This window comes from Neoarius graeffei, chromosome 23 (genome assembly GCF_027579695.1).
Source record: "Neoarius graeffei isolate fNeoGra1 chromosome 23, fNeoGra1.pri, whole genome shotgun sequence".
Lineage (NCBI taxonomy): Eukaryota > Metazoa > Chordata > Actinopteri > Siluriformes > Ariidae > Neoarius > Neoarius graeffei.
Genome location: NC_083591.1, coordinates 52,962,995 through 52,975,420, shown reverse-complemented (window position 1 = coordinate 52,975,420; position 12,426 = coordinate 52,962,995). Strand labels below are relative to the sequence as shown.

The window sequence follows — 12,426 nt, the reverse complement described above, 5'->3', positions numbered from 1 at the left end:
AAGTTGGGACAAAGTACAAATTGTAAATAAAAACGGAATGCAATGATGCGGAAGTTTCAAAATTCCATATTTTATTCAGAATAGAACATAGATGACATATCAAATGTTTAAACTGAGAAAATGTATCATTTAAAGAGAAAAATTAGGTGATTTTAAATTTCATGACAACAACACATCTCAAAAAAGTTGGGACAAGGCCATGTTTACCACTGTGAGACATCCCCTTTTCTCTTTACAACAGTCTGTAAACGTCTGGGGACTGAGGAGACAAGTTGCTCAAGTTTAGGGATAGGAATGTTAACCCATTCTTGTCTAATGTAGGATTCTAGTTGCTCAACTGTCTTAGGTCTTTTTTGTCGTATCTTCCGTTTTATGATGTGCCAAATGTTTTCTACGGGTGAAAGATCTGGACTGCAGGCTGGCCAGTTCAGTACCCGGACCCTTCTTCTACGCAGCCATGATGCTGTAATTGATGCAGTATGTGGTTTGGCATTGTCATGTTGGAAAATGCAAGGTCTTCCCTGAAAGAGACGTCCTCTGGATGGGAGCATATGTTGCTCTAGAACCTGGATATACCTTTCAGCATTGATGGTGTCTTTCCAGATGTGTAAGCTGCCCATGCCACACGCACTAATGCAACCCCATACCATCAGAGATGCAGGCTTCTGAACTGAGCGCTGATAACAACTTGGGTCGTCCTTCTCCTCTTTAGTCCGAATGACACGGCGTCCCTGATTTCCATAAAGAACTTCAAATTTTGATTCGCCTGACCACAGAACAGTTTTCCACTTTGCCACAGTCCATTTTACATGAGCCTTGGCCCAGAGAAGACGTCTGCGCTTCTGGATCATGTTTAGATACGGCTTCTTCTTTGAACTATAGAGTTTTAGCTGACAACGGCGGATGGCACGGTGAATTGTGTTCACAGATAACGTTCTCTGGAAATATTCCTGAGCCCATTTTGTGATTTCCAATACAGAAGCATGCCTGTATGTGATGCAGTGCCGTCTAAGGGCCCGAAGATCACGGGCACCCAGTATGGTTTTCCGGCCTTGACCCTTACGCACAGAGATTCTTCCAGATTCTCTGAATCTTTTGATGATATTATGCACTGTAGATGATGATATGTTCAAACTCTTTGCAATTTTACACTGTCGAACTCCTTTCTGATATTGCTCCACTATTTGTTGGCGCAGAATTAGGGGGATTGGTGATCCTCTTCCCATCTTTACTTCTGAGAGCCGCTGCCACTCCAAGATGCTCTTTTTATACCCAGTCATGTTAATGACCTATTGCCAATTGACCTAATGAGTTGCAATTTGGTCCTCCAGGTGTTCCTTTTTTGTACCTTTAACTTTTCCAGCCTCTTATTGCCCCTGTCCCAACTTTTTTGAGATGTGCTGCTGTCATGAAATTTCAAATGAGCCAATATTTGGCATGAAATTTCAAAATGTCTCACTTTCGACATTTGATATGTTGTCTATGTTCTATTGTGAATACAATATCAGTTTTTGAGATTTGTAAATTATTGCATTCTGTTTTTATTTACAATTTGTACTTTGTCCCAACTTTTTTGGAATCGGGGTTGTATCTTAGTATTGTCTATTATCAATTCTACATTACAATCTATTTTGTGTCTCCCAAACAACATGACCTTTGTTTTGCTTAGATTTAATGATAATTTATTTTTGTCAAACCATAGTTTTAGTTTATTTATTTCAGTTGTGATTGTCTCCAAAGTCTGCTGCAAATCCTCACCGGAACAAAAAATATTGGTGTCATCTGCAAACAAAAATTTCAGTACTTGCGAAATTCTACATATGTCATTGATATATATTATGAATAATTTCGGACCTAATATTGACCCCTGTGGTACCCCGCATGTAATGTTCATGAAATCAGATTTATGGTCACCTATCTGCACAAACTGTTGCCTGTTTCTTAGATAGCTCGACAGCCAACTCCACCCAACTCCCCTAACACCACACTTTTCTAGTTTACTTAATAATATACTGTGATTAATGGTATCAAATGCTTTTTTTAGGTCCACAAATACTCCAATTGCTATTTTTTTATTGTCTATACATTTTGTGATTTCCTTTATTAGTTCCATTAGTGCCATCGATGTTGATCTGTCCGTTCAAAATCAATTGGACCAATTGTTTCTTGGTCCATGGCTCACCTTTCCTCCAAATTTCATCGAAATCCATTCACTACTTTTTGAGTTACATTGGGAACAAACAAAGGAAAACATAGCCTCCTCCAACAAAGTTTGCAATGGTAAAAATTTCCACAAGAATTGTGAAATGATGCTCCTGAAGCCACAAGTCTTGGAGAAGTGCTGCACTACCCACAATCCTAAAGCAACCCATCTCTCTTTAATTCATAACCTAATAGCAGTCTAGTAGCTAGTCAACTAGCTAGCTGTTTATCTATGCATGTTTAGCCAGTAAAGTCTCATTCAGCAGCCATCTTGGCAGCTATGTCAAAAAAAAAAAATTCAGGTTGCAGCGAAACTGTGTGTCTTGATAACTAATAAAGCAAAGCTGTATATCTGCAAATACATCCGCATAAGAATCTGATAGGCCGTGTGTTTTCTGGTTACATCTCAATCAATAAGGTAATTGGCTGTTTTAACTGAAAAGGTAGGAGTTACATGATGCAGCAGCCAATTTGAGTCGCCATACTCATATTTGTCTGGTTGAGCTACTTGGTGTAGTGTTAGTTGGCAAGGTGTAGCCTATGTAATATTTTCTGAAGCTAGCTATTTATGTTTAACTGATGTACATTCACTAACTAGCTAGTTTAATGTATTTAGAAAAGGGTTAGCCAATGTTTGAAATGTTTAAAATATTTTTAAGTTCATTTAATTCTGGTGCATACAATGGACAGAAAAAAAAATCAGAAAGTGACATAAGCGAATGAGTGAAAATATTTTTCAACACAAGAAGATAAACTTCATATCTTCGTGCCACCATGTAATGTTCTTTATATTATATGGACACATCCACACAAAAAAAAAAGTTAATCAAAAGAATTTTAATTTTGAACCGGTTTGCCATTTTGACATCGCACGTCTAGTCAGGGGGAAATCACTGGGAGTGATGTCACTGGAGTGAAATATCAGGAATTATTATACATCCAGGACACTTTTTTGATGCAATAAAAACGTGTTCTATTCCCTTCTAGCAGGTTTCATTCATTTGGTTTGATAGCATGCAATATTGTTAGCATATCGCTTAGCCTATGTGTATTACATTACTCTACCCAATGAAGAATGAGCGTTGAATATGGTTTACGATATTGCATGGTTGTCAAGACATGACGTCACATGTCGGAGCTAATGCGGCAAACATTTCTTTGTCTGCCGGGAAAGAGAAAGACACGTTGAACACCTGAAAGGCTACCAAAACTTCATTAGATATTCTTCATGCATATTTACAAGCAGTAGCAAACCGTTACTATTAGAGCTGGGACTTGATTGAGTTTCTGGAGCATCACATTTGTGGGGTCGATTAAATGCTCAAAATGGCCAGAAAAATGTCTTGACTATATTTTCTATTCATTTTACAACTTATGGTGGTAAATAAAAGTGTGACTTTTCATGGAAAACACAAAATTGTCTGGGTGACCCCAAACTTTTGAAAGGTAGTGTAAGTCTGAGTGAAAAATACTGTAGCAAGCATGCAGCGTGGAAGAAGAGTATGGAGACAGAAATCTTAGTTTCTCGGTCGTTAGCCTGTAGCTCTCGATAGCACTGGCTTGACCGCTATACTAGCATTCACTAGCACCACTGATGAATGCTACACTGGCTGGAAGGTGACTTCACTGCTGCGCTGATGGCGCCGACTTGCGGTCAAGCTCGCATTGGCCTTCAAGAAGGCCGAGGGTGATACATTTTTGGTCCCTCCCACTATAAATCAAAATCTGATTGGTTAATTCATCTGTCACTTCTTACATAAACATACACTGCCATGGCCTTCTGTCCCGGCAATGAAGTCCTAACCAATGAGTGAGTAGCTCTAAACTCTTCTCAGCCTAGACACAACAAACAAACAAATCTCACTGGATAACTTGATTTAAATGTTTTCAGGACAGTAACCCTTTCATTTCCGAAGCAAATTTGATAGAAAATGAGGCCAAATTAGAATTAGAAGAGAAAAATTATAATGAAATTCTCATCTCATCTCATTATCTCTAGCCGCTTTATCCTGTTCTACAGGGTCGCAGGCAAGCTGGAGCCTATCCCAGCTGACTACGGGCGAAAGGCGGGGTACACCCTGGACAAGTCGCCAGGTCATCACAGGGCTGACACATAGACACAGACAACCATTCACACTCACATTCACACCTACGCTCAATTTAGAGTCACCAGTTAACCTAACCTGCATGTCTTTGGACTGTGGGGGAAACCGGAGCACCCGGAGGAAACCCACGCGGACACGGGGAGAACATGCAAACTCCACACAGAAAGGCCCTCGCCGGCCACGGGCCTCGAACCCAGGACCTTCTTGCTGTGAGGCGACAGCGCTAACCACTACACCACCGTGCCGCCTTTTTTCATGGTATATAAGATATATTCCATTCAGCTAACATGTGGTTTTCTTTTTATTATACAGACACATTCACAAACAAAAAGTACCCAAATTTATCAAAACAATTCATCGATTTAATCAGGAGTGACATATAGAGATTTATGTCACAGTTTTGGTTCTCCACGTCCCAGATGGAGCTCGTATGAAAAATACAAGTGGTGTATTTCGCAGTCAAACACCCGTGTCTATATAATATAAAATAATCTGTACACAAAACTAGACTGCACTGTTAAGTACAAACGGCTAAACTATATCATATCATGGACTGTTCGTCAGTGACACACTGCCGGGACACTGTAGAGACTTCACAAGGTGACACATTGCAGCAAGCAGCAGGCAGAGGATGAGGTGAGGTGGGGGTTATAGCAGTGGCCATAACACTGCTCAGAGTCAGCAACACTACCAGCAGGACGCCAAACACACACACACACACACACACACACATACATACATCAGGGGTTACAGTCTGACTGAGATCAGCAGAGCCTGCGTGTGAGACATGGAACGCACAAATGTAATCATAAAGCACTTTAGTACAGAGATGTAATACTGATTAGTATACAGGATTTGACCAAAGGTAGTCATGTATGTCCGTTAACCTTATTCATTTTCAACGGAGCCAAAATGACATAACATTGTACCCCTATTGTACCTGAATCTTCATAATCGTGTACTTGTATACTGTACAGCGATCCAGATCCAGTTAGCTAGCTACCTTATGTTTTGCGCTTCATTCGTACACTTTTTTCCTGTATTTCCTGTCGATATTTCACTGCACACATTTGACTTTAAACATCAACTTAATATACGCCCGCTCAGAGTAATCGCATTTCAGATCACTGCTACAGTACGAGACATAAATTAGTGAGCAACTTAGTTCTCATACTACAGATCTAAAAAGGAGATCCATTAGTGCGACAGTCTGTCCTGACTCCATTTGTCCAACAAAAAAACATTATTTGTCTATTTTTAGTCTTAAATGCTCAGTTTATGGGTTACTGAATATCTTACGTGTACTTTTCCGGCCACAAGCTAGAGAATATCCACAATGTAAAGGTGCACAGCATCTCCATACTTCCATACTCTCGTTTCCAGCAGAAAAACAAGCATTTGAACTGGAACAGAAATGTTCAAGGAATCGTCAAATTGCCTCAAATGTACACATTTCTTAGCCACATTTAACAAAATAAATAAATAAATAAATAAAAATACTGGACTAGCCTAGCAAGTCTGGTCCATTTTCTGTCTCCTAAATAAACATCTTTTTTGGCTTGACATCTTATGTCTGTCCACAACAGCCATCTTCAAAAAGCTGTATTAAAATCTTTTCCTCTGGCTGAAATGTAAACATCTCACTCTGACATTTTTTCAACCTACAGATATGTGACAAATTAAAGGAAAACCTAATATAAAGTCTCTTAGTAAAGTGTCGTGCCACCACAATCTGCCTGAATAGCTTCAATGTGGCTCGCAACATATTCCACAAGTCTCTGGAACTGTTCTGGAGGAATGAATATCTTCCAAAAGACAGACAGATGGTGTTTTGATGATGGTGATGGAGAGTGCTGACTTGTACGTCATTCCAAAATCTCCTATAAGTGTTTGAGTCTGGTGAGTGTGAACGCCTTGGCATATGATTTCCACCATTTTCATCTACATCAAACCTTTCAGTGAACCCTGATGCCCTGTCGACAGGTGGGGTCATCCTGGAAAAGAGACCACTCCCGTAAGGATGCTTAGGAAAGGTTTGGGAAATTTTAGGATAAAAGCGTCAGAAAAACGGCAGGACTGATATGCAGTGATGCTTCATGCTACGACGACAAGTAAAGTGGGGTATTTTAGGGCAGTGGGCATGTGCCGTCCTTGACCGCCATGCAATGGAGTAGTAAGGCGTCTCCTTCCCTCCACTATCCTGGGGTGGTGCCTTAAGTAAGCACTAGCAACCCCTCACCCCCCCGATCAGGGTTACGACCGAAGACTGGACTCGGCAGACTACGTGGAGGAGACCACCACCTGATGGTTAAATGGGCAGGAAGGCGGACCCAGCAAAGTGTTTGTGGAGCACGATCAGGGCACAGCGCAACACGTAGAACACTGTTGGCCATCCGCTGCATTCCGACCTAGCTCCAGCCGTCTTGATTCTGTCTTGCCCATGAACCCAGTTAGGTCAGAACGAGAGAGTGAGGCTGACGGCTGCACAACTCTCCCTCACTCTAATCCAAGTCATGCGCAAGTCTCATCTCATCTCATTATCTCTAGCCGCTTTATCCTGTTCTACAGGGTCGCAGGCAAGCTGGAGCCTATCCCAGCTGACTACGGGCGAAAGGCGGGGTACACCCTGGACAAGTCGCCAGGTCATCACAGGGCTGACACATAGACACAGACAACCATTCACACTCACATTCACACCTACGGTCAATTTAGAGTCACCAGTTAACCTAACCTGCATGTCTTTGGACTGTGGGGGAAACCGGAGCACCCAGAGGAAACCCACGCGGACACGGGGAGAACATGCAAACTCCACACAGAAAGGCCCTCGCCGGCCACGGGGCTCGAACCCGGACCTTCTTGCTGTGAGGCGACAGCGCTAACCACTACACCACCGTGCCGCCCCATGCGCAAGTCATGACTTAAATTCAAGTCCTGCAGCGATGGGCAAGTGGCGAAGCAGCAGGTGCAGAAACACTGGAAGCTGTAGTAATGAACTTGCACACAGGTGGCCCAGGGCATAGGGTCGCTCTCTGCTGGAATGAAGCAGCAGCGGAGTTCGGCAGCCCCTTGGGTGTCTGAGCAGCTCTGTTTAGGATTCGCTCTGCTCACCTCCATAGAGGAAGGGGCTAGAAATGGTGCCCCAAACATAGCCTGCCTCACCTCACCCTGGTCAGTAAACCACGGCTGGTGGGGATCTCACTAAGCAGTCGAAATACACCAAAAAGACAGTGAAGGTACTCAACCTTGGCACGTGGAATGTCAACATATGGGCGTACCTTCAAAACCCGGATTGGCCTCATCAGTCACCTCAGGACCCACAACCGCCACCCACCAAATTGAAGTCATGGTCATCTTCAACCCTGAAGGACGAAGATCATCATATGTGGACAAGTAGAGCCAAACTACACGTGAAAAATCAACAAATGTAAACAATAACAGAATCCACTTTGAATGAACCCATACATCGATGTGAATTCTGAATTGGACAAATTTCACCCCTGTATTTATTTACACATTTTATCCCTCTCTTCCATTTCCAGATCCCATGCTGTAATCAACTGTGGGCGGTTTGTATGTACAAGCATAATAGAGGCTTTACGACAGCGCATCACAATCACACCAGGCCCTGATAAATTAATTATGATCATTCAGCATCCAGGAACAGACTGTGTTAAGCCTCACTTAACATACTCCCGTGTTTCCTGTCACAAAGGTTCATTACTCGTATAGACACAGAGTGCAAGAGGAACTGGCACACGGCCTGCTGGGAGTTCCTCAGCCAGGTACTGAGGAGTCTTAGTGAGACTATAGAGCTTCCAGCAAGACTGAAGATTCAAGATTTATACTAATATACTATTTAACAGTTATTCCACGAAATTGAGTCATACATGAGCTGATAGTTATCTATAAGCCATGTACAACCAGATTGAGTGGAATAACTGTTTTATTCTATCCACACTCACTGGATTTTGAAAAACAGAGCATTTTTAGTTTTATTTTTTGCAAATTCAATAAATAAAAACTTGATACAAAACGTCCGACAAAATAATTTCCGCTTAGAATGTAAATAAACCGGCGAAATGACCGGTGAAAAATGCTATTATAATAATAATAATTCTTGAAAAAAAACCCTACGTTCTTACCATCAAATACTTTCATTCCATATTTTGTTGGCGGGGTTTTTTTAGGGGGCTTTTCTTCTTCTTCTTCTTCTTTAGGGTTTTTTTGGTGGTTGGCAAACCAACTTAAAGGTGCATTACCGCTACCAACTGGGCTGGAGTGTGGAACAGGAGATATTACGGGAGAAAAATATATATTCTTTTAGCCATTTCTGTTTCTTTTAAACACCTGATAATTTTTGGGGTTCTGTTTTCGAGTCAAGTTTTTATTTCGTCCTCGGTTGGTTCAGCAACACGCGCTGCCATTTTGTTTCTCTCTACTTACGGTATATGAGCTGATATCCTAGTAGCAGAGTAGCCAATCAAAGCGTGAGATTGCTCATATCCAGTGAATGTGAATAGAATAATATCCTAATATCCGTCATGCTCTAAATTTGTAGCTAAGCAGCAGACACACCTACTACCTGATCGACTGGTAAACAGGTGGAACCAGATGTGAGTCCTGATTGGCTGGAATGAAATACTGCACCTTAACCAGCTCTTGGAAATCCTACTCTAGTGTCATCGTGTTGTAGTAATCACATCATCAATCACAGCAATTGACAAACTGGAGTTTTATTGTTGCTCTTGATTCAACAGATCTAGCGCTGAAATAGTCACTGAATGTTTTTTCTTCATTCATACATTATGTATTCACGGGTAGTATTTATATTATTGTTGTTGTTTACAATCTGAACGTATGTCCTGTACATCCGTTTCACTGTAGCACAAAACCAACTCGATCAAACGTTAAAAAAGTAGGCGGAAACGGAGACTTCTACAAGCTGGCTGCTCAGTGTCAATACAAGTGCCCTCGTTTATTAACCTCACATTGCTTAATCCACTCTCTCTGTCTCTCCATTATCTCTCCATCCCTGTTTCCCTGTTTCTGTCGCCCTCCTTTTCTTTCCTACAGTCTTTATTTCAGTGAAAAGTGCAGCGCCTTGCTGTCACCAGTATCTCACCAGTATCTAATTCCCTGTGTGACTCATGACTCCATGCATATTTAAAGCATGTGTGGACAGAATGGCTGAGCATCTCTCTCTCTCCGACCTATAAAACGCAGCAGCACCACACACACACATGCACACATCACTTTTTCGCGTATTCAACAACCAATTCTCTATCAAACAGCTTTCAATCGGCAGCTCGAAATCTTATTCACGATCCACAGACAGCTCGAGTGGTCTTTAATCCAGCCATTTCATTACAATATGGGTGAAATGTTGACATTACAAAATGTACAGGCTTTCCTGATCTAAAATATACGGTACATGTACGGTATCTGAACCACAAGTGAAGTTCTAGAAGCAAAAGTGAAAATTGAAAATCCCAGTGCCACTGAAAGATGCTCTGCCTGCATAGCGTGACCTAAAAGGTGAGAAAATCACACTTAGCTACAAAGCAGCGTTCCCCCGGGTTCTAAAAAATATTCTCCACTTTTTAGTTTGAGCGTACTGAAGGTTATTTTAAGACGGAATTATTCAAAAGAGATATTAGGACTCCTTTTAGCCTTTACTTCAACACAAAACTTGATTTACAATTGAACAGAGTCGAGAAGAGTCTTGGAACAACCAAGAGTGAAAGAATCCGAATTTCCCATCGATTTATGAACCAAACACAGAATGACACTATGTTTTACATCATACGTTCGCCATGGGAACTCAATACGCCACGCCCCCGAAACAGAGCTCCCTTCAGTTGCTTGCTGGCTGACAACACTTTCACTTTGGCGGGGGTTTTTTTTCTTACTGACCCCATATTACTAACACTGTCCGATGTGCTCGGGGACAGTCGAGGCTCTGAGCGTGTCTCCCCTGTGCTTGTTCCAGCCCTTAAATCATCTTCAGTGCTTGAAGAAGCCCCGCCCAAAAACTTCATCAGTTTAGACTGCGCCATTGTTTGGTTCACGCAGAGATAATTCCACCACCTCACCAGGCCGATTAAGATGAACTGCGATTGGTCAAAAGCTTGGTGCTCATCCATCCATCCATTATCTCTAGCCGCTTTATCCTGTTCTACAGGGTCGCAGGCAAGCTGGAGCCTATCCCAGCTGACTATGGGCGAGAGGCGGGGTACACCCTGGACAAGTCACCAGGTCATCACAGGGCTGACACACAGACACAGACAACCATTCACACTCACATTCACACCTACGGTCAATTTAGAGCCACCAATTAGCCTAACCTGCATGTCTTTGGACTGTGGGGGAAACCGGAGCACCCGGAGGAAACCCACACGGACACGGGGAGAACATGCAAACTCCACACAGAAAGGCCCTCGCCGGCCGCTGGGCTCAAACCCAGGACCTTCTTGCTGTGAGGCGACAGCGCTAACCACTACACCACCGTGCCGGCGCTCATTTGATCATTATATATGAACGATTTTTATTGGTCACAAGCACGTGCTCATTGTTTATACACTGGCCTCCCGCCATCTCTTCACTGGGGTTGGATTTCAACAAACGAAGGGATTTGTGGAGAGATTTCTAGAAAAGATGACTTACGTATGATGATGATAAAGATGACAAATATATCCGTCACTATGATGATTGCTAGTAATTTTCTTTTCATCACTGATGGATTATGTTCGTCAATGACGAGCGGGACGAGCGCCAGCGGGAACCCTGACAAAGGGTTTAGTAATTTCGCATGGATTTCCTTATTTCAGTATGATCTCCTGTAGTTAGAAAGTAGCATAAATAAAACATTTATACCGTAGCTGTAGTTTGCTTTGACTGGAGCAACTGATTACTGATGACTTACAACTGACCCCACTCTCCCCAAAATCAGCACCACAGCCTATTTAACAAACATTAAAGCTAGACTGCCTTTCAGATTGTTCAAGTGTAGGTCATAAAAAGAATTTTCCCCGACACCCAATTATTTTTGTTTAGTGGACCGAAAGCTACTGAATTCGAATCACAGACTTCCAATTTTATTAGTTTTTTTAATAGAACAATTAATGAATTTAGAGCCGTGTGGCCCTAAATTCTCTGCTATTTTTTCCTGCTTCATCATGACCCAATACAAGATACTACGTCATGCATCACGTGATGGGCTTTCCCTGTTTGCGCAAGGCATTGTGGGATACAAATTTGAAACAGGAGAGAAAAATGGAGGATGCAAATGAAACGTGAAAGACCGACTACAGTAACGGAAAGCGAGAAGAAAAGATGTTATGTTATATACAAAGGAAAGGACCAAGCTAATAAATATCTCATGATCGCTCTGTCACGCCATCATTCTGTCACTGAAATTGAAACTTCCAAACAAAACGAAAAACTTCTTTCAGATGCTGGCGTGAACGTACATTAAGAACGTAGTACAGATGAATACTGTGGATACAAAATGTATACTGAGGACGTTACACGGTTGCGCGAAGATATGAAGTTTATCTTCGAGTGGTGAATATATGTTTTCACAAGTGAGAGAAGCGAGCAAATGAAAATATTTTCAACACGAGAAGATAAACTTCATGTCTTTGCACCACCATGTAATGTTCTTTATATTATATGGATACATCCACAAAAAAAAAAATAAATACGCATGTTAATCAAAAGAATTTCATTTTGAACTGGCTCGCCATTTTGACAACGCGCAAACAAAAAGTCAGCGGGAAAACCCTGAGAGTGATGTCATCGGAGTGAAATATCAGGAATTATTATCCATATAGGACACTTTTTCCTTGGAGTAAAAACATGTGTTCTAGTCCCTTCAAGCAGGTTTCATTCATTTGGTTTGATAGCATGCAACATTGTTAGCATATCGCTTATCGTACGTGTATTATGTCACTCTACCCAGTGGAGAATAAGCATTGAATATGGTTTACGATATTGCATGGTTGTCAAGACGACATGACGTCACACGTCGGAGACGTAAAACTTCCGCGCTAGAGAACAACTGTAACAAACATGGCCGCCAGGTTTGCTTTGTTAAATATGGAAGATTTTGAGAGAATTT

General features: G+C 41.8%; 1 protein-coding gene across 1 annotated transcript in view; it reads right to left on the bottom strand.

The window, feature by feature from the left end:
- hecw1b (HECT, C2 and WW domain containing E3 ubiquitin protein ligase 1b) overlaps positions 1-10,363 on the bottom strand; it is a 103,257-nt gene extending 92,894 nt beyond the window's left edge. Inside the window, exon 1 of the mRNA XM_060905432.1 lies at positions 10,235-10,363. Coding sequence (XP_060761415.1) covers positions 10,235-10,363 — 129 coding nt within the window. The remainder of the gene's footprint in view (positions 1-10,234) is intronic.
- Between the last annotated feature and the right edge of the window lie 2,063 nt (positions 10,364-12,426).